Source organism: Perca fluviatilis, chromosome 13, assembly GCF_010015445.1.
Source record: "Perca fluviatilis chromosome 13, GENO_Pfluv_1.0, whole genome shotgun sequence".
In the NCBI taxonomy this organism is placed as follows: Eukaryota; Metazoa; Chordata; class Actinopteri; order Perciformes; family Percidae; genus Perca; species Perca fluviatilis.
Genome location: NC_053124.1, coordinates 21,356,947 through 21,380,878, shown reverse-complemented (window position 1 = coordinate 21,380,878; position 23,932 = coordinate 21,356,947). Strand labels below are relative to the sequence as shown.

Sequence of the window (23,932 nt, the reverse complement as noted above, 5' to 3'; positions counted from 1 at the left end):
TGGCGACCAGTGCCCCAAATGTAACAGCACACTAAAGAAAATCTTTGAGGAAGATTGTAGGTGTCTCACAAATTCTACTGGTGCCTTTGCTGCCTGCCACAACCAACTAAATCCTGAGTCTTACTACAGAGATTGTGTCTATGATGTCTGCATGTCTCAGGGAAAACGTAACATACTCTGCAACAGCATCTCAGCGTACTTGACTGACTGTCAGACCATTGGAGTAAAGATCGACAACTGGAGGATGCCTGATTTCTGCCGTAAGTACTGTTGTCTGTGTGATGAATGATGTTCCTTTACTCAGCTTAACTCAGATGCTAAATGTTATTACCTTTATTTCTTCATCCAGCACTTTTCTATCTCATAATTTTGTTGTAATGTTGCGAAACCATTAAAGGTACTCTATGGAGTTTTTGACTGCCAGTAGCACTATGGAGCCCTGTCTTTTACGTGCCCGTTTTGTTTGTATGTGGTCTGACATTATGTTGCTGATTGACAGTTGGTGGTGGTAATGTGCGAAGAAATATTACAATGTTTTTTACAATAAAACATTGGCAAATAAGAAGACCGTCTTCGCAAAAATTCAGTGAGGAAGGGAATGTATTGAACATGTTTGTTAGAGGTTAAGGATACACACAATGGGTTTTGGTGAGAAAAACTAAATGTAAAATGTTTGTAATTTTAATAAAACTCCACCTTTAAGAACTCACATATTTGTCCGTAACTATGCCACTTTTTTATACAGATACAGATTTTGTCTAGATGTATCTTCATTGTCCAGGAATTTAGTGTTATGCCATTGTTGCATTAGTTCATCTGAATATGCTTTCTTTTGTAGCTATTAAGTGTTCTGAAAACAGTCACTACGAGATCTGCTCTGAAACCTGTGGCTCTCCGTGTCCTGGTCTCACCGACATCATCAGCTGCAACACCACGTGTGCTGAGGGATGCGCCTGTAATGAAGGCTACTTCTTCAATGGGACTAGCTGTGTTGCCCTGGAGGATTGCAGTTGTTACTACAATGGTCGTGCCAGTCCGCTGTCAAGTTTTCGAAGCATTCTGTATGTTTTTAGATTGAATACCTGCTTTCCAGGCAGCCATTGGTCTGCACTCATTTCAGAAACTTTAAGTTAAAAATAGGCAAGCCGTCACATTTAGTCCTCTTAATCATTTTCTATCAAAGTTACATTCTATGTTAATGCATTTGACAGAAAGGTCTTGCAAATGAAGTTTAATAACTTTTGCACATCGCTTAAACATGCATTACAATTTATTTCAGCAAAACAGGCTGTATACGCAACATTGACATAATATCAAATTTGCAAAGGGCAAAACTTGTTAGCAAACAGTTTCCTTTTTCAGCATTCATTTGAAGAATGTTTCTGGCCACCTAGCGAACATATGTCCAACTTTTATTTCCCAAAAACTCTGGGAATATGAGGTCTGGTGGAAATAACAGTATTCAAATTCAGTGTGGTAGATTAGATCTCAAGCTAGTGTCAAGTCTTTCTACATTATAGCATTTGGAATGGAAATTCAAATGAATAAATGGAAACCAACGGCTTCAACTACTACCTGAAGATCTGCCAAAAAACTTGGTATGCTGGAAATGTACAGTACATTGGTATATTATGGTTTTATTTGCAGACTCAAAGCACCCATACCTTCCATACATACTGTACATACAAGCATTGCATGATGTTTACACCAACTAAATATGTACAGTGTCAGAGGTCTACATACAGTATCTCAGTACAAAAAATAAAACAAAAACAATTTCTCTAGTATATCACACACCGTTTGTACAATGAATCTAGTAAAAAGAAGAATATTTTTTATAAACTTGTCTGACCAGCATAGAAATCTAGACTAACATACTGTTAATTGCTTTACTCTCTTCTTTAGATTGGCGAGTCTGTGCTATCTGACAACTGTCAGCAGCGCTGCAACTGTACAACATCTGGTGAAGTCGAGTGCGAAGACTTTTCATGCAGTGTTACAGAGAACTGCCAACTCAACAATGGTATCCTTGGCTGCCAACCAAAACAGTGTCGGATGGAGACACTGACAGTGTCTGCACTATTTCTGTCATGGGAGTTTATGAGATCATCACACATTGTGAAGAATCTGCTGCTGACTGGTTCAGAGTTGTCGCCAAGCTCCAGGAATGCACTGTGACTGGTTTAAAGAGTGTTGTCGCTGTTTACGTCTACTTTAATGACCTGAGTGTCACTGTTACTGAGAAACAGGAGACCTGGGTGGGTATTTTTAAAGGAGTAGTTCAACATTTTTGTGAAATACAGTTATTCACAGGAGCAAAGACCAGTCATAGCTCCCAGCCAAAAAATAGTCCAGCACACTTCAGTTTTTGTATGGATTAAAGAAACAAGATACAATGTTTTATAGTTATTAAGTAGTGAGCTTTAGAGATGCTGGTAGGCAAGTGCAATAAGGCTAGCGGTTTGCACTTGTTTCCAGTCGTTACGCTAAGCTAATCTAACCATCTCCTGGCACTAGCCTCTTACTGAACTCATATTTCATAATATTTCATAATTTCATTGTCAAATGTATATATATATATATATATATATATATATATATATATACACACACATATATATATATATATACATACATATATATATATAAACACACACATATATATATATATATATATATATATATATATATATATATATATATATATATATATATATATATATGTGTGTGTGTGTGTGTGTGTATGTATATATATATATATATATATACACACACCGGTAATAAGAACTCATGCTGTTTACAGGTCAATGGTAAAAAGGTGACTCTTCCCAGCCTGCCTGGAAATAATATCTTTGTGAGACGCAGTGAGAAAACCACAATTATCGAGCAGATGTCACACTTCCAGCTGTCTTACAGCAACACCCAGGAGCTCATTGTAACTGTGAGTGACAGCATGGCAGACAAGTTGTGCGGAGCATGTGACAAATTCCTGCCCTTCAGAGACACCATGGGCTTCTCGCAGGAAATGATGCAGGAGTACATGGCCTCATTTTCTGCGCAGGACTTCCCTACCTGGTGAGTGGGATACAGCCTGGAGAGTATGACAAATAAGGTTGAAATGAGGTTTATCTGTGTGACAGTGGACTCATTTCCTGAGATTATGTTTGGGTTATCAGTAAATACCTAACATTAGACAATCCATGTAGGAAAGAAATAATAAGAAATTGTTTCTGAATACCATTACAATATGAGGTCTGGTGGATCCACACATTAAAGAATACATGTGAAAATATATCTGTTGTCTTTTTGCAGTGAGTTGTGAAAGAAAGATCATCTTCTCAACACCAAGATCAACGCAACAGTATCATCATCTGCAGAAAATTCAACAATAAAGCAGCTCTGAAAGCTTTATTTTACAGTTCTCAAGCTTTTAATGAAATAATTGCATAATAAACTTCATATTCAACAGTGAATCAAAATGTTCTTCTTTGTTTATTTCTAGAAGAGCAAGGGCTTCAGAAAGTTTACATGTGAAAGCATCAAATAAACTGAATTAATCAAACAACAAAAGTAGATAAAGATAAAGAAAGTTACATTCATTATTAGTGTAACTAGAATGTGTTATGGTTCTTATTAGAAACCCAATGTTTTGAATATTTCAGGACAAATTAAAACTAAGTTGGTACTTTTGTCACCCTCAACATCTTGAGGTTCAATTATCCCAAATATATTTCAACTTTATTTATTTAAAAAAGTAAAGATACAACTGTTTTTCACAGTTCTTGACATTAGGCACAGAGTTAATCAGTAGGCCTACTTGCAAACTAAGTAAATTCATAATCTCATCTCAGATAATATTACTCTTCGTCTTTGTAGAGTTGTGCTGTCATATACTCTATTGTGTAGACTTTAAGCCTTTGAATCTATAGAGTTAGGTTTGGTGAGAGTACTTTCATCCAGTTTATGGTTATTATATCCTACCAACCATTAAATGTATGCATTAGACATATCTTTGGTCTCTGTCATTTACATCTTTAGGAACTAACTCAGAGTATAGAATAATATATTATATATATTGGTATAATATTATGGTATAATGGTATACTATATATATATATATATATATATATATATATATATATATTTATATATATATATATATATATATATATATATATAGTATACCATTATACCATAATATTAAACCATATTTGAATAAAGCAGTAATGTCATCAATGTATCATAAGCAGACAGTCATACTGACTAACACGTCTTTGTCTTGTTTTGCTTTGTGTAAAAGGTGACATATTATGCTTTTCCGTATATTTTTGTCATATCTATAATGTTATAATGCTGAATTGTTGGATGTTAAATATGGCAAAAATAATTAATAATAATGAGGTTAACGTATTTCTGAGAAAGCACTGTGAGCTAATATGTTCAGATTTCCAACTGTTCTGAATGCAATGTACTCTACTACTAAAAACAACAGGAACAAGGGTTGCCTGATCTGTATGACAAACCCAGCCCAATGGACAATCAAAACCAGCCCAAAACCAGCCCAATGGCCTATAAAACCTCCCCAACACCAGAACTCAAAATATTCCCCTACCAAAACATAATACACTAACCCTTACACTGCTTTTAAAGTCCAACAGCATTAATTGCCAAATGTATTGTAATATCTACACACAATACATGTTTAGTATACCAGTTTTAAAAGCTTTTTTCCCCAAGTTATTTCACCTAGGTCCTAAATTTGCCTTGTGTAATTAGATACATTATATAATCATTAATAAATAAATCTCTGTGAATGTACACCAATTCACTGATGCACTAACTAACCTGTTTTGTTGTAAACTGTGTCCTAGTCCGTTTGCTGCCTTTGCTGGAGAGGCAGGTGCTGGGCTGTAGGCACGTCCTGTATGTGGGTCTGGGCTACACAACCAGCGGACAAAAAATGCAACCCGCACAACACTTTAAAAGTAGCCCAAATACGCGGGAAAACTACGGACCTAGCAAGCCTGAGCAGAATGGAGATTTTAGGAGACTCAGAGTTGCGGAAAAACGCTGGCCAATCAGAACAGACTGGGCTTTGTCGTGAGGGGGGCTTAAAGAGACAGGCACTCCAACAGAGCATCTCAGACTGAGGGTGAATACAGGAGCAGCATTCATGGGAAGTATGTGAAAGATAAAGTGCTTTTTTAACATTAAAGCATGTAAACATGTTCAAGTACAAACACAAAATACAATTATGAACCTGAAAATGCTAAATAGTAGTTAACCTTTAAAAATATAATACAAATTGTAAATGTGATGATTTCAATGGAGAAATCTTGTTTATCTTCCAATCTACCAATATTTTGGTAACACCTAGTTTTCAAATCACTTTTGTCCATCTAGATGCTGGTATGGTCTTATTCTTCATAGTCTCACTTTGCCAGACCATACACATGCTGCGGAGCAGGGGAGGGTCTGGTTACTCCACATAGCATTCCAGGATGGGAGAAAAACGTGCTCTGGTTTATTGACACTTCTTTAATCCAATCGACCGTTCTCTGGGATATGTTTTCATGCTAATCGAATGTGTCTCTAGCTTGAAACAAGCTAGCGCAAACCAGTGATTAGCTTCTAACGCTAGCCTTAGGGGCAGAGGGTGCCTGTATACATGAACGGTACAGTCTTTATAATTTATCTTTTTAATAAACTCTGTACACTTGTTCTCAATGCTTCGGTTTACATGTAGGGACGCTTATTATACTACCGTTGAAGTGTGGTGCTATTTTGAGCCTTGTTAGTGGTGTAGAAATATTGATTTACTCTCTGTCCCAAAGGCTAGCGTTAGAAGCTAATCACCGGTTTGCACTAGCTTGTTTCAACCTAGAGACACATTCGATTAGCATGAAAACAGATCCCAGATAACGGTTGACTCATGACACATATGTCATTAACCCCTAGGTTCATTTTGCGCCGGAATTGTCTTTTAATGCAATGGTTGGCTGGTGGTTAAACAAATGTGATATTCACACACACAGTTACACATAAGACAAACACATTGTTTATTGAATACACAGTAAGATGCATATCATTATTTTGAGTGTTTGATAGTTGGATATTTATTGCCAAGCAAAATATCAATAAAGTTGGAAGCTGTTTTATTACAGATGTTTTACAAAACAAACATGTTTTTCAGAATTTTGACAATTGAAATGTAGCAAGGAATGGGAATTACGTGGATATGGCATTTATATAAATAGAAAATAATTTCATGAATCAATGATGCTACAATGCAGTTGATGAAAAGCTGGCAGGACTGGAATTTACAAACCACTGAAAAAGAAATGTTAATGAAGCCAAATGTCAATAAATAATAATCATATAATCTGCATATACCGTAACATATTCTACGAGGAAGAAATAATGATTATGACAACAATAATAGCTATCTGATTTGTATATAGTTTAAGCAACATTGCCAATTTCTGTTCTTTTTGTGCCACTAAGAGTCATTACTTGGAAGTAATTTATGTGACTTACCATTGGGGGAAATCAGGAGCTGTCCACTGCCCAATGTTCAGTGACGCAAAGGCAGTACTGGGCCCGTGAAGAGAGACCAGAGGTCTCTCTCTCAGATCTGGTATTGTCTTGTCAGTAGGCCTGGTCTTCCCACATGCCCCACATACCATGTCAGCTACTTTGTCACTGACACTAATGGCAAGTTCATTAGTTGAAGAAAAGGACACCTGAAGGCTGGACGTGCTGTTAATTCTCACTGTATTGTCAGAAACCACCACTTTTACATTGTTCTGGGAGAAAGTGGTTTGAGTCAACGCTCTACCATTTGTCTGAGAACACAGATTGAACACTTTTTAGTAACACACATTCATTTTTAAGGTAACTTTAATGTCATATCTTTATCCAGGCACTTACCCAGACATTATGTTTGTTGTCGACTGTGATCATCATTTCATTAAAGAACACATACACAGCTTTGATAGTGTTGACACCAGGTGTGCACATCTCCAACTTCACCACCACCCTAAACCAGTCTGATATCTGAGAGAAGTTGCAGCTCTGGATAAGCTCATAGGCTCCTGGCACTGTTATGGTACCACTATCGCCATTAAATTCAGTGAGGGTGCCATTTGCGTCCAAAAAGCAATGCTGAATGTGGCAGCCCATCACACCATTTTTGACCAGGCAGCTCTCGTTGGGGTCGCATGTAATGTTTTTAGACAGAACCACTCCAGAGGCCTGGCAGGTGTGAATCCTGTGACAATCATCAGTTATAATCGACTCTCCGACCTGCAACAAGACAAATGGTTAGGTTAATGCTAAAAGGTACCATATCATATTTTATGCCATTTTTTGCTAGTTGATAGAGTGTATTGTAGTTGGGGTGAACTCTTTACTTTCAGGCACAGCATTGTATTGAGCTAAATGTTAATGTGCATGCTAACATGCTCACAATAACAATGCTAACATGTTGATGTTTAGCAGGTATAATGTTTATCATGTTCTCCAGCTTAGTTTAGCATGCTAGAATGCTAACATTTGCCAATTGGCACTAAACACAAAGTGAAGCTGAGGCTGATAGGCATTAGTTTTGCTGGTATTTGGTCAGTAACCAGAGTACGGTTCACTTAAATTATGACCTGATGATGACACTAGATCAAAGGTTAAGAGATCAAAGTCAGATGGATATCTCAAAAAAAAAAAATCATGGCAGGTAATCCTAATCAATAGACTGAATGCCATCGGGTCCATTATTAATGGAGTCTTAAACCGCAGTTTTACTTTATCAGATGTATAATACATTAACAATATGTTATCTTCTTACCTTGTAAGTTTGGCCATTGTAATAGCAGCTGCACTGGTCAAAGGGCACACAGCCAGTTCCATTGTAGTAGTAGCCTTTATCACAGGCACAGCCCTCAACACAAGTCGTAGTGCATGTGAGGGTTTCAACGAGACCAGGACATGGAGAGGTACAAGGCAGTAGACAGGTTTCATAATGGCTGCTAGCACTGCATGTAAAAGCTGTATTCAAATAATAGTAGTTAGGAGTTGTTTTTTACAGTAAATGTAAATGTGTTGAACAGATGTGGAGTCAGATTTCACAGTGTACAATGAATAATAACAATGTGCAGACTCACGGCAGAAAGAAGAACTTCTCCAGTTCTCAATCTTTGCGCCAAAGTCTTGGCAGTCTAACATATATGCAGCAATACTGTTACATATTATGCTTTGATCATTTTTGGCCATGCAAACATCATAGACACAATCTCTGAAGTAGGAAGCAGGATCAATTACATCATGGCAAGCAGCAAATGGACCTTTGGGATTGGTGATGACTGCACATTTTTCCTCTATTGCAGCTTTTTTAGAATCGTCACATTTGGGGCACTGGTCGCCACTGCAGCCATCATCACAAACAGCTCCAGGCACGGGCACTTTCCATGCTGCTCCAAAGGTCTGGAAGTCCTTGGTCAGGTTTCCATCCGGCAGCTGGAACTCATCTGCTTTGTCATCGTTAAAATTGCCACACAGACCACAGGTTCTGCTATTGTAGTTTCCAGGGACAGTGACAGTGACATGGTAGACCAGATCATATGTGACTCTTAGGCCAAAGTCAGTCATAATGACGTCATTTCCCCCCTCCTGATAAACCTTCACTGCACCGTTGTGGAGGTTTTGTGGAAGGTGATGTAGGACCCCATTGATCTGCAGAGAATAAATCTTTTTTTTTTATTTCTTCTCATTTGACATTTATTTGTTAGGTTTTTTAACATCATTATGAGTTCCCCCAGCCTGCCTGTGGTCCCCCTGTGACTAGAAATGGCGATAGGTGTAAACCGAGCCCTGGGTATCCTGCTCTGTCTTTGAGAAAATGAAAGCTCAGATGGGCCAATCTGGAATCTTCCCTATATGACGTCATAAGGAGAAAGGTTACCTCTCCTTTCTCTGCTTTGCCCGCCCCTGAGAAAGAGAGACATCATGCCTTGCAAACGAGCAAAGCATGGCAGTTGGTCAAGGCCACACCCCCACCCTCCCCCTTGCCCCGCCTCTCTCCTCCTCAATAGCTACAGACAGAGAAATGGCACGTTCTAAGGAAAGCTCATTGTGGGACTGGCTCTAGTGGCTGTAATTCTGCACCCTGGCTGAATTTCGGGAAAGAGACTTCAGATACAGTATTAGGGGACCACTGAGGCCTATATAAAAGCATCCAAAAGGCAGCATGTCATGGGACCTTAAAACCTGTAATAACGGGTTTGTTTGGCCACTTGGGTGCAGCGGAAACAAGTTGTAAACATTGCATTGACATTTCTTGTTAGCAAACTTATAGCTCGGTTTTTGGTCTCTACTAACAAATTGTAAAATTGTTTTCACGTTGACATTTGATACACAGTTAGTGAAAATTTTTGGTTATATTATTGCATAATTGGCCTCTTTAAACAATTATATTAGTAACGTACCCAAACCATTTGAGCTTCATTGTTGCGAAGGATCAAGACGGTTCCATAAACTTCTACTGCTACAAGTTTTGTCACTGACACCTTAGGATTGTCAGACAAAGCATACCACTTCTCATTCTCCACTGCCACAGAGAACTCAGTGAGCCGTGTGCCGCTCAGGTGGCAGCTTTTAGTTGCGATGTAGGTGCAGGTGCCTTGGAAGTCATATGTGGTGTTGTCAAAGGTGTTGTAATGTGGATCTCCAGAGATGGAGCACACTCCTTTTCTCAAAGGCTGACATGATCGCACGTAATTCTTCATCTCACACTTCTCATATGGACCACAAGAGGACTGCTTACACTGCACCTAATATGAAAGACATACCCACTTGATCATTGTTGACAATGTTGTATGTTAAAATGCATTCCCATTGCTCCAAACAGATCTTGGAAAAAAATAAACCCAGATAACTCCCATACTCTCTGTTCTCGTCATCCTTACTGTGCCATTACAGGTGCATTCCTTCTGGCAAAGGGCATCAGGGTAAAAGACCTGTCCATGCTGATAGTATTTGCCCTCAAGTGTGCAGCCACACTGGTCGGCAGACACGCATCCACCTCCACTCAGCAGGTAACCCTCCTCACAGACACATCCTTCCATGCACTGAGCTCCACAGTTTGAGTCTTTCTGACATGAACTGAGACAGCCGCTGCCACAGAGCTCGTAATGGCTATTAGATGGACACTGGGCATCTAGGGAAAAGGCAGGATCAGAAATATTTTTGTAGAATAATTGTTCAAGAAACTCACAAGAATTTAACTGACTGATAAATAGTAGATGTGCTTACCACAGAACTGATCTGACCTCCAGGAGTACACTGTGGCACCTTTCAGCTGGCAGGCGGCTGTGTAGGCGGTCAAAGTCTTGCACTGCATGTTCCTGCTGCCCTGGTAAAGACAGACATCATACATGCAGTCATTGAGAAAACCTGCAGGGTCGATCTTGGCGTGGCAGTCACGGAACGGGCCTGCAGGGTCGCTGATGAGGCCACAGTAGCTGTTGGTGTTGTAGGTTTCTCTCTGAGTGGCGTTACAGCCAGGGCAGGGGCCGCTGCAGCCGTCTACGCAGCCGGGGATCGCGGCGACTTTCCAGCTTTGCCCGAGCTCCTTGGAAGTGGCGGCTTGTTTCCCGTCTCTCATCTGCATGTCATCTTTGGTGTTGAGGTTGTAATTGCCACAAAGACCTTGCATTGCGCCCATGTAAGTACTGGGAACTGTGACGAATGCTACACTGTTCCAGTCATAGTACACCTTTACTCCGGAGTCTGTTTCAATTACAGCAAACCAGCCACTCGTGTAGAGTTGGAGTTTATTGTTGTTCAGCGTCATAGGGAGGTTGGAGAGATCTCCATTAACCTTAAAAAGATAATAATGAAAGAGAAAAAGGTTTATAAAGTAGTTTGTACGTTTTATAATGAATCAATTTAATTAGTACATAAGTACATGTATGTAGAGCTGCTGATCAATTATCACATGGTATTTCATTGCAAGAACTATCTCCACATCCACTATTTCTGTGAAGTAAGATCTGGTTACACCACACATACATTCCAGGATAGGAGAAAAAAAAACACTCTCTTTCTTTGAGCCAATTATGATCCAGATTTTTTTAATTTTTATCCAGACTAATTCTCATATTGATACTTAAATACTATTACAAAATCCTAAAAACATATAACTGAATATACTGTATATTTGGGTGTTGGACAGCAGGTTGAACAAAGCAAGGTATTTAAAGACGTGTCATTAAATGCCATTTTGATGGGCCTATTTAGTTGTTGTCTGGTGTTTTATAGACCGATCACAATAGAGAAAATGATGTGCCAAGTAATTGATTGTAAAAACAACAACCATCGTTAGTTGCAGCCATACAAGTATGATTTCTTTTTGGAAAATACATTACCACAACAGCGCCAGGGTGCTCTTTGCTGATGACAATGGTGAACCCGTACACCTTTACCTCCACCAGCTTGACAACGGATCCAATCTTTTTATCTTGACCATTATTCTGTAACACAACACTAAAAGGTTCCAGGCCGGTTTGATTGGAGGAGACACCAGCCATTTGATATGCACAAGTGCCCTGGAAGTTGTAGCGCTCCCCATCAAAAGTCACAAAATGTGGGTCACCAGATACCATACACGTGGCGTAGCTAACAGGATAGCAACCTCTGATCCCCTCCACCACTTGGCACTGCTGTCCGGCAAGACAGCTGGTCCGATTGGAAGACAAACTTCCACCAGCGGAGCATGTGTAGCGTTTGGTGCAGCTCTCATCACCCCAGAAAGAGGCTCCGGCTTCCACATAGTGACCCTCGTACATGCAGCCGCACTGAGCCTTGGGAACACACTTGATGCCACTGAGCATGAAGCCGTCATCACAGACACACGTCTCCACACAGGTGGCATTGCATTTTGTGGGAGTGTTTGGGTTTGCACATGTAGCAGGACAGCCACTTCCACAGAACTCATAGTGGCTGTTCTCTGGGCACTTTGGTGTAGCTGTGTGGACAAAGAGCAGACAGATCCTCAGTTTAAATTCAGTTATTCACATTTATTCTGTGGTGGAGGAAGTATTCAGATCATTTACTTAAGTAAAAGCACTAATACCACACTGCATTAATACAAGTAAAAGTCCTACATTGAAAATGTTACTTATAGGGTAATTTCGGTATTTTTCAACCTGGACCCTATGTTTTGCATTTGTGTCTAAGAGACTAATGTGAACAATAATCTTTGAAATTGTTTCAGTATTGAGTGAGAACGCTGTAACAGGCAGCTGTGGGTAGGGCTGTAATGTAACCATATAGGGAAAATGCGCACCATCAATGTACGCCCACTAGATGTGCTTGTTTTTGCCAATGACTTTTTTGCTCATATTGTTAATCAAGAATCTGACTACATTATGATTATTATATAATTAATTAGGAAATTAGGATACCTAAAGTATTTAAGTAAAAGGAATACAAAAACATGCCTCCTGACAGCATAACACTCTAATATACTATCTTATTAGACTATGATTACTCCTGCATTAATATAAATGCAGTATTTTGCAGTTGTAGTTGGTTGAAGTGATTGTAAGTTTTTTGTATAGGACTGCAACTAATGATCAAATGTGTACTTAAGTACAGTATTTGAGTAAATGTACTTAGCTATATTCTACCACTGCATTTGTTAACATGTGTTTTCAGTAGTGACTTTTTAAACTTTGGATTACTCACGGCATTGAGTAGAAGTCCTCCAGTTGGGACCGCTGGCCCCAGACTTCTGACAGATGTCAGCGTAGCCTTGAAGAGTGTTGCAAAGATACGTGTTCACAGCTTCACCCCTACAGAGGTCAAGCATGCAGTTGCTTTTAAAGATGCTGGGGTCAATGTCAGGTTGACAACCTAGACGTTCTACAAAATTTTGTATAAGGGCGCTACAAAAGATTTCTTTCTCCAATTTCTGAACTAAACTGAGAGAACACTTTTCACACTGGCCACCACATCCATCTTGGCAATTGGCATCGGTGCCAGGAACCCTCCAGCTCTCTCCCAGTGCTGCCACGCTGCTGGCCACTGAGCCACTGGGAGTTGTGAGATCGTCTTCTTTTTTGTTGTTGAAGTTGCCACACAGGCCACACACGCTGCCGGTAAAACTGCCCGGCACTGTGACTGAAAGGTACTCATTCCAGTCATACTGCACGGTCAGACCAAAGTCTGTCTCCATGACGACATACAGACCTTTCTGGAAAAGCTTCACTTGGCCGTTGTTTAAGTTGATTGGGAGATTCCATTGTTGATAGTTCACCTGAAAAAAACATTTTTGAATATATAGAGAGAGCAAGGTCACAACACATTACACTTGCCAAACATGTTTCATGTTGCTGTTCTCTTTTTTTCATTTGTTTGTTAGACAGTAGGATATCTAAAATACTTTTAGAGATTTATATTACATTTTGTGGAAAGTTTGTCCAGGCAAGTAACAAGTGAGTGGGCTAGTTGTTGGAGCAGAGAGGGCTGTCACCAGACCATTAAAAACACTGACATCTTCTCAACCACCGGAATAACATTTTGAACAGAAACCAAAAAGGTCTCTAAATTTGTTTCAATTTTTTGGATTTTTCACATTTTATTTATTCAGTTACCTATTTAAAAAAAAAAAAAGTAGTCCAATGTCCAGGACATGACCTCTACTTCCCCTAAATGAATACAAATATATAGCCTACGCATCCCATTTCACTAAAGATTCAAGCATTTCCTATCACAATATTCAGCATTCACACAATGCAAACACAAGAAACATAAAACCCAAACCCTTTAACTCTACTGACTGACTCACCCGGACAATACCAAACTCAAAGCGAACTATATCAATGTTGATCCCGTAAACATTGACAGTGACCGTCTCCAATGATGGGAGCTGTACGTTGCCCTCAATCATGTTCTTGGTCTCCACCTCAAAGGCCGGGAGGGCCTGATCAACATGGCAGTTCTTGGCGAAGGTGTAGGTGCAGTTCCCCTCAAAGGTGTAATAATAGCTATCAAATGTGTAGTGAAGAGTGCCCATGACCCAGCAGGTGCCTGACTGTGCAGTTGGAGTCGTCGGTCCTCCTCTGCAAAATCCTGGAACAAGAATAAAATGTATGTAGTCTTTTTACCTTCACTGTTGTTTCTATTGGATTAAATAAGTAAGCTCAGCACACTCAAAAGTTCAGTAACTAAAAAAATAGGTTCTGCAAAATATTAATATGAGCATGTATGTTAAATTGAACATATAAGTATATACATGTACATTTCTGTGACATAATTACATTTATAACAATAACAAACAATAATACAACAGTTTGAAAAATGTGTCCAATTTGTGAAAAAAAGGTTGATTTCAATTACTTAAAGCTTTCAAAGATCCTAATGTCCAGTCTTGTTATTTATTGTTTCATGGTTCATCTTAATGTATACTTTTATTATTTATAGCTGACTACTTGTATTGATTTATTCTGCAGTCCAAGGTGTTTTTCTTTAACTTGTATTGTAATCTAGTTCAACTCAAATACAAACATCACTGAAACATTACATTTCAGTGATAACATGAAATTATCATAATTTTAAAAGTAATTCTTGATTTACTTACCAGTCAGCAGAAGAGCTGAAAAGATTACAACAAACAACCCCATTTTGTCAGTGGAGAAGACCTAACAGAGCAAAAAGACAAGTAAAACCAATAAATCTGGAAAATGATACACTCTTTAACTTTTTAAGCTTTTTACTATTAATACATGCCATCTTGCATGTGTACACATCTCGACATATACATGTGAATATGTAGCATAACTGAGCAAACCTCAGTTTTGTCTCTTATCTTTGTTACATACAGTAGCAATATACAAAACAAATGAAAAGAAAAAAGTATAGAAACATTTGATGAATCCTCACATCAGTATCTAGAAAAACAAAACCGAAAAAGAAAAATTCTCAAAATCCTTTTAGAAAATAGCTAAAAACAGAATTAGTAAATACTTTGTTCCATACTTCAGATATCTGAATCATTCTCACCTGAGCTGATCAGCAGGCATTCAGGGATTGCAGGGCAGGATTTAAGGATGCTTAAATACTTTCTGATCTCCACTGATAGACCAATCAGCTTCTTCTTTTTGTGACTTTTCCCCAGAAGTGAGCAAATACTGCATCACGTGAGACATTTCTTGTAAAGTCTTTGTCCTTGTGACTGGGAGACGGATGTTAATTGAATCAAGTTAACTATATTTTACCATGTCACAAAGGAGTTAATTGCAGTGAAATGGAGAAGAATAAATAAAAGAAGGTAAAAGGGTAAAGAACCTATAAGAGGATGTAAGACCACTGTGATTATTATACAGACCAATTTAAAATTACTTTTAGTCCCTGTGCGACCTTTGTTATCAGATTTTATATGTAGCCTACATGTGAATGGTCTGCTGGCTTTGTGCCCATCGATTTGGCTTTATAGTGTTACAGTAAATCATTCAACAATTATGATTTATTTGTTGACACTGTGGCCGTTTGGTCACCACCTACAAGAATAATGGGTTGTTTAAATGAATAATTCTCTCTCAATGCTATCATACTTAGCCAAGGATCAAGTAAAGCTATGTCCTGCAGGATAATGGCCGTACAGTATTGTGTTGTGGTGGTGTGTTTCTTAATTGTACGCTGCTAGGTTTTGTGTAAGGTAAAGAGATAAATATTGTATCTGATTGTTTTATTTAATCTGCAGAAACACAATGTAAAAGGTAAAAGCATCTTTGTTTGCACATGTATACATATCAGTAGCAATTGTTATAACTGTCACGCACAACACACAGATATGCCAGTGTTCATTTAATAAAAACAACCCTGTTTTCAGCTCTGACATTGTGTTTGTCAGATAATCCAATGCGTTTTTAAATGGTTTGTTTCACTTAACAAGTGCCAACATTTTCTCAATCCATAAAGGAACACTTAGCCTAACTATGGAAGCCCATTTCCACCAATAAAAGAAAGAAATAAGATGAAAACTTAGTCTTGTAATGAAAAAAAAGGTCATGTAAGTCAATGAGTCATTATTTTGCGATACTTAGTCATTATTTCAAGAAAGTTTCTCATTATAAAGACTTACAGAATTTTTTGGGGCGCTGCCATACATAATCCTTCAGTTTATATAAAAATTTTAAAATCACCAAAATTGGCGACAGTGCAGTACAAAGTCATATTGATACCAAATACAGCAGTCTTCTGAAAAAAGCCCTGCCTGAACTTGAGCACAATTTCATTGTATAGTTTACTTTACAATGGTGACTTATGTACATTTTACATTTTTGATATACTGGAAAAAGCAGTTTTTTTTCCATGGCAGATATTTTGACTTGTTATGGTAGGAAAAGCACAGGTGTTACTGATAACATTAATGATGGTTCCCTGCCATTGGTCATGACCCGACTAATGACAGAGAGATATTAGGGAGACAGAGAATGAGAGAAAGATAATGGCAATAAAATAAATATCTTTAAATGCATAATATTACATAACAATGACCTGTTGAAACTAGAAATACCACCTTGCGGTTGTATGCCTCTGCCAACCAGTCAAGTCGCAGTTTATGTCCATGACTGTCCAGACTCATTTAATATGTGGTGAAGACGTTGATGGAATTATTCAAATTAAAAGTTATTAAGTGTATTTTTTGACAAAATGTGAACGCTTCACACACATTTTTAACCCGGCAGCACAGAAAATCTAAACAATCACCACTGTTTCAAGATTAGTGTCACCAATTCAGTATCCAACCAAATGTCCCCCCTTTATGGCCAGAAAAGCGTTTTTGCAGAACAGTGTATTGTGAAATTGACCTTTGAACTCTTGGATATAAATTAATGGGAGAAAATAATGTATAAGGAAATATTGGGTAAATACATACAGTTACTTTAAAGTAGATAATAGGTTACAGGGTTACAGTAGCATTAGTGTTATATTCTGTATTCAATGGCTCAAATAGTACCAAGATGTAAAACATCAATGAAATTTGTGAACCTGCCCCATATCTCACAAAATTGTCTGGGTTTTCTTTTCAGGTTGTACATCATTTTTTTCACCAGGCACACAAGCAGCCATGTCTGAAATCCTAAACAATTAGCATGTTAACTAACTAAACAAAATGAGGAGGACAGAACATGGACACCCTGAGATCCTCAGTGCCGTCACTGTGACATAGTGTGTGAGTCTTTTGAATCCAAAGCAATAAAGCCAGTCAGGCCGGTCAGACCTGAGTTGACAATTCAAAGTATGTGGACAGGGTTTATCAAATGTCTGTAGCGGAGCGCTTCCTGGACTCAAAAAGTTAGCTTGAGGTGCTCTTTGGATGGGATAATCATAATGTAGAAACCAATAAGGAAACTCCAAGGCACTCTCTTTTAGAAAAATACTAAGCCTTTATTTATGGCTTGGTCATCATAAATCTTAAAGTACTCCTTATGTGGACAGGGTTATAGGCATTAGCGCCCAGAGATAACTGATCTAGCAGGCGAAAAATACCAGTTCACTACAACAAGGGAAGAAATGCTACAAATCTTGATTAGGAATGTTCAAGAATCAGAAAAAAAGCAAAAACTTTAAAAACCCACTGTACACCACTTGCTCAGCACAAAACAGCAGACAGACACAGTTAGTTAATTGAACATACAGTATAGTAGCTTCAGATAGTCTTTTTAAAATATTTTCATGAAGAGGTTAAGCTCTTTCACAAGAAAAGAAACACCAATATTAAAGAACTTTTGTGAAGCAGAAATCTTAATCATCAGGGTTTTTTTTAATAATAAAATTGTTTTTGTTCTGTATTGTACACTTATTTTGAAATCCCAGGATCACTGATTAGTTACAGGTGTAATCAATTTGCTCATCAAATGAGCCGTCAGGGAAAGCACATGCAGGTCCTCTCCACATCGCAGTATGTATATCACACATCACTTTATTTATTGAGGGCAAGCTACACCTTTGTACTTTGTACCGTTTTATTCATGCTGACAGCTACACTGAATGTTAAGAGTCACTGAACCTGTTTGCTTTGTGGGACTCAATCAGATAACCAGCCTGTGGAAAAAGAGGGAGGAGGCACAAGTGTGAAAAGCATGAAGTGACAAGGGCTGCACATTAAATGACACTTTGTGTCTTGGTGGTTGTTTGCTGTCCAGGGAGACAAAATCTGCAGCAAATTAGTGAACAGAAGAAGCAGGAACTAAAGACTATATACGAGTGGAAGGTAAGGAGGAAATCTGACTCCGGAAGTAGGAAGTTTAAAGTCCGTCTTGTGTTATCAGTTCTTTAATAAGCGCTTGACTGTGTGAAACCTGTCATCCCTGCTTCTGCATATATTGATTTATTTCCTTGTTTAAACTTTCTCTGCACAGCAAAGCAAACAGCATCAATGCGGGTTCAGTGGATGGTGACCATTTTATGTGCCTTGTTGTCCATGGGACTGGTGTTGATTATTGTGGGCCAACATCAAGTGATGACAATGCTAGAAAAGGCAAATCAAAAGCTGCCGAAGGAGTCCCAGAAACTTGATGATAAACTTTCAGATTTAAAAAGCTTAAAAGCCTTGGTGGAAAAGCTGCTGTCTGCCGAGAACAACGCAGTGAAGGATATGGAGGAAGGGGTGCCCAAACTCGTTCCAGACATAGAGAAAAAGAAAATAGAAATTGACACCTGTCAGGCAGAAAAGGTGAGAAGTATCTTTTTGTTTCTGCTACCCCATCTGCCTTTCTGCTCCTCATGTGATATTGAATAATGGATCAGTCACAGGGGCCATATTTCTTACATAACATGTAGCCTACTTCTACTTTTGATGCTTTTAAGTGAACTTTGCTGAGAATACTTAAGTACTTGTTATGGAGTATTATTATAATGTTTCATTGATACTTTTATTGTCCCCACTATTGTAGAAAATAAAAGCTGATGAGCTGGCTGCCGTGGAGAAGGAACACACAGAGACTCATGGTATAAGGCACAACTATCTCAGATAATTTATGCTTAGCTGCTGGTGCCATCATGTGGTGGAATACAATAATTACTGTTTTAAATTTGAATTTTCTTCTTTTTTCACTAAGAAAATTTAAAACGAGAGTCTGACGCCTGGAACCAAGAGATAAATAATCTGAAACCACAAGTGATGGGTTACAGGGAAATATGTAATCATGTGAAGAAGGGCACACTAGCTGAGTAAGTCATAAAAGTATCAAACATTTGTAGAAATGGAGCATAAAAATGGATTAATAATCATGATTGTGTCTTTTAGGAAATTATGTAGCGCCTGAGGATAACTCCTCACCTGAAGACGATAAAGGAATAACATCTCCGCTCTCCACAATGCCAGTAATTAACATTTGTTCTTAGTGTCTAAGATTGGTGTAGATTTTTTACATTTGTCATTCCTGTTACTGATGTACGAAATTAATATTCTTTGAGCTAAAATGTGCACTGAAAATTGTAAAAGTCTGGATTATTTTATTGAAACATTTGTGAGCTGGTGATTTTTCTCAGGGGTAAGGGCTAAATATATGCAATAAATACATTCTTAATAGTGCAAAAAGCCAAAACCAAACCGTAAAGAAAATGTGCAATTGCGTTGTTGGTTTGTTACTTGTTGGGATATTTCATAGAGGCAGTTTTGGTACACAGAATACACAAATGGGTATACAGGAATTAGTGTTTAGGTTAACTAATAAATACACTGTCATTTCCTAAATGACTATGTATACATGAACTGAAACAGCCGTGTTTTCAACGTTGTGATAAACTATTTACATAGCACTTTCTTTTTTTTATACAAGTTATTGCAATTCAAATGTGACTGACATGTTCATAATAAAACAAGATAACCCACGGATCTGTCTCATGTAGGAACTATTTGCTTTCAACCAAAGTTCCCACATGAAACATCTTGCAACCAGGATCCTGTTGCACAAAACCAAGATGCGGGATTAAGCCGGGATATTCCGGTTATCCTGGATGAATTTAGCTTTGACTTGGTTGCACAAAAGCAGGTTGAATTAAACCCAGCCAATTAACCATGGAGATTTATTCTTTGCAGCTAGCCTGGTCCAGAGCAGGCTAACAGGCAGGCTAAGATTAATCCTGGAGTCTGATGTGTTAAATCAGCTGCCGCTCTGATCCGAAATAAACGTGTTTAAATTATTCCGTTGTCTTCTGAATGTGTTCTGCTTCATTTTATTAACATGCATTAGGCCTACTTGTCACTATTCCTGTCACGAGTTTGATTTAAATCCTACTATTGCAGTTGTTGAGATGGCAAGAAATGGTTGCACTGGCACCCTGAGATAAAGTGGGACGATACGGAGGAAATGGGCTTTTACTCCGCTGCTGTCCCCGTGAAATGTGCCCCGTGCAGCGGGGGGAGGCAAGGGGATCCTCCCACACCGTGCAGCGGACTTTTAGCGTCAATAACGACAACAATGGCACCTGATCAAACGTCCTTTTTTTTACCAAATGGGAGTGAGAATGTGTTGGAATGCCACAAAGCTTCTTAATCATTTTATTTTGGTGCTGTCACTTGTCATCTTGGAGCTTGGGAGTGAGAAAAAAAACAGGAATAATAACAGGCTACATTGTTTTACAGATATGCTTAGTGTATTGAAGTCACTTCTTTTTCTAGTTTTTGTCCAGTCATGCTTGTTCTGTATGAACATTAATTGTAGAAAGATATTTAGAATTAGACATTAAAGTATATTTTTAATAGAATTTTTTTTCACCTGGGTAGCTTATGGAGATATGTGCATATGGTTGTAAAACATATTCTCGCATTATGAATAAGGGTTTGAAATTAAGTCCTTAGCGTAAATTTTCCGAGGAACAAGAATTACCTCTGCTCACTTTTAAGGCAAAGTAGGCTAAATAATAATAGGCTACATTTTATTTATATAGTGCTTAGGCAACTCAGACACTTTACACTAAAACCAGCACATTTAGCACATAAAAACCCATACAGCAATAAAACCAACACATAAAACAAGCATATTAAAGCAATTAAAACGTGGAGTGAATAAGTAGATTTTTTTTACGTATTCAGTCGGTCCGCTATTGTCGGGCTTTATTCCGTTTGATAACAGCCGTATTTCCCTTTTTGCATATTATATGTTTCACCTCCTCGTAAATTTCCATTAGAAGCTGCTGCTCAACGGGTGAAACATATGCTGCACACGTCTTTTCCATTTCTGCATCAGTAAATCTGTGATCGATACCGTGGTCTATTAAAGAAAGCCGCGACGTGCACAGCTATCTACTCCTGGCTTGACAAAGCTTCACCGTCTGATCCTGGCTCGGCAAATGTGCAACCGATTAAGCCGCGATGAGTGGCTCACACTAAGTCAAGCTGCGCTTTTTCAGTTATCCTGGATTTCTATATTCTACTTTTGTGCAACAGGCCCCCGGTCTGTGAATTATTTTGATTACCGGGGTCATGTTTTTTTTTTTTTGGGGGGGGGGGGGTTGTGGAGTAGGCTGGGTACTACAAGCCAAGTGGCATTTAGCTCCATTATATTTGAGAGAAGGCAGACATCTCTACAGACGATATTTCCATAACTGGTAAACTCACACCAGAACTATCTAGATTGATAGCACTACAGGTCACAGGAGAAATGTGTATTTTTGATTTTGGAGTAAACTGTCACAATAATTCTCTCTAAAATCAAACTCCGCACAAAAAGAAACGTCCCTTTTTCAGGACACTGTTTTTTAAAGATAATTCTGTAAAAATCCAAATAACTTTACGGATCTTTATTGTAAATGGTTTAAACAATGGTTTCCATGCTTGTTTAATGAATCATAAACAATGAATGACCATGCACCTGTGGAACGGCCAATAAGACAATAACTGCTTACAGGCAATTAAGGAAAAAAAAAAAGATAATTAGGAAAGTAAAGGGACCTTTCTACTACTGAAAAACACCAAAGAAAGATGCCCAGGGTCCCTGCTAATCCGTGTGAACGTGGCTTAGGCATGCTGCAAGGAGGCATGAGGACTGCAGACGTGGCCAGGGAAATGAATTGCAATGTCTGTACTGTGAGACACCGCTACAGGGAAACAGCTGATCGTCCTCGCAGTGGCAGACCACGTGTAACAATACCTGCACAGGATTGGTTCATCCGCATATCACACCTGTGGGACAGGTACAGGACGGAAACAGCAACTGCAAGAACCGGCACATTTAATGCTGTCCATGAGCAAGAGCAAGTACCTAATGCCAGATATTAAAAGAAAACTGATCTGTATGTTTCTCTAACTAACATTTTCCCACCATGCTTTTGACATAGCCTAAAACACAGACATCAGGAGTAGGGCTGCACAATATATCGTTTTTTTATCGTCATCGCTACTGCCGCAATCTACACATCGCGAAAGGCTGCAACATATCGCGATAGACACTCATAGGTTTTCGGTGTTAGTTAAAAGAAAATATCAGTAGAAAACTGCACATTAAAATGTGACATATTGTTCTTTTTAGTGGTGCGTTTTATATTCAATTCTCAATGTTCAATTTGTTCAATGAAAGAATGTTAGAAATGATTTCATTTGTTTTAAATTCAAAAAGCACTTTTGTATTTTAGAAGAATACTTAAAACAACAGAAATGCAGAACTGAGTACACTTTAATATCTGTTTATTTTTTATCGCAAGTAATATCATTATCGCAATATTCAACAACGTTATTGCATATTTTCCTCATTACGTGCAGCCCTAATCAGGAGAGTCATGTACTAAGTCCTCTTTGCATCCTCCATTTGTGTTGCCTTGGGTGCAAGGGGATTATAACATTGAGACTCCTGCTAACAACAACCCCATGGTCATTTGTACAAGCATTAATTACGACCCATATTTACGTTTATTGGCACTCTAGTGGCCGTATTATTTATGATGGGAGCAAAGCAGGAAGTCATAACAGCGGGTTATTTTAAATTCTACTTGATAAATGGAATAGGTCACGTTCTGCGTAATGTGTGTAATTATGTCATGTAGCCTACGTATGCACGGAAGCGTAGTAACGTAACAAATGTAATGATTTTAACCCAAACCATAATCTTTTTTTAACCCTAACCACATTGTTTTGGTGCCTAAACCTAACCAAACTGCGACCGTTTCACAACTTCATAACATGTTTAAAACTGTGGCCGCTACATTTAGGTATCAAGACAGAAGTGCTCCTGTAGGTTGTATTTCCTGCCACTGCTAGGGGCACTAATTTATGAAACGCTCATTGGTCATATGAGAGGTACAAATAACCTATATGGTTGTATGGTTTGTAGGACTTGTTGGACATGTTGCAAGCTTTAGAGGCCCTCGCAGACTGATATTGTACATTTGGACAGAGGCAGACGAGCTGTTTCCAGACGGTTTCCCGTTTTTTAGGCTAAGCTAGGCTGCTGTTGTAGCTTCATATTTTATTAGTGATGCACCGAAATGAAAATTCTTGGCCGAAACCGAAAACCGAAAAAAGAGGAAACCAAGACCGAAAACCGAAACCGAAACACCGAAAGAAATTAAGCCAATTATTAGTACCATTGCATTTATGGCTATGACTGTGTACTAACTTTACTAAAATCAAGGCATTGCAATTGTATAAATTAATATTAAAGTTTAATTTAAAAAATATCTAGCAGAAATATGGCTACAATCTGATAGTCACATACAGTATACAGTAGCCTAAGAACAGAATAGCTTACCTATTATTATTATTATTATTATTATTATTATTAATATTATTAATTGAGGCACTTTCTTACAGGATTTCACTGAACATATCAGACAACGAGGGTGCATGCCCCTCATCTGGTGCAGAGAGACAAGTCTTCTTCTGCGCTCTGATCTCCTGCGCTGGGCGCTGCTCCGTGCGCTGCTCAGTCTCCGT

The 23,932-nt window shown here is 38.4% G+C and overlaps 1 protein-coding gene across 1 annotated transcript; it reads right to left on the bottom strand.

The window, feature by feature from the left end:
• Positions 1 to 2,910: 2,910 nt before the first annotated feature.
• Positions 2,911 to 8,649, bottom strand: LOC120571833 (IgGFc-binding protein-like). Its single transcript, XM_039820927.1, has 5 exons — positions 8,157 to 8,649; positions 7,841 to 8,040; positions 6,931 to 7,305; positions 6,538 to 6,845; positions 2,911 to 3,091 (listed from the first exon to the last, which is right to left on the bottom strand). Exons 1-5 carry the CDS (start codon positions 8,638 to 8,640, stop codon positions 2,911 to 2,913), a joined length of 1,548 nt encoding a protein of 515 aa, XP_039676861.1. The 5' UTR covers positions 8,641 to 8,649.
• Positions 8,650 to 23,932: the final 15,283 nt, after the last annotated feature.

What these genes read in the sequence shown, in the direction of transcription:
- LOC120571833 (XM_039820927.1), bottom strand. Translation starts at nt 8,640, where the DNA reads ATGACTGACTTTGGCCTAAGAGTCACATATGATCTGGTCTACCATGTC. An exon ending in ACAATGGCCAAACTTACAAG is followed by an intron (nt 7,306 to 7,840) that starts GTAAGAAGATAA and finishes GTCTTGTTGCAG; the next exon opens with GTCGGAGAGTCGATTATAAC. An exon ending in GCTCCTGATTTCCCCCAATG is followed by an intron (nt 3,092 to 6,537) that starts GTAAGTCACATA and finishes CATACTCTCCAG; the next exon opens with GCTGTATCCCACTCACCAGG.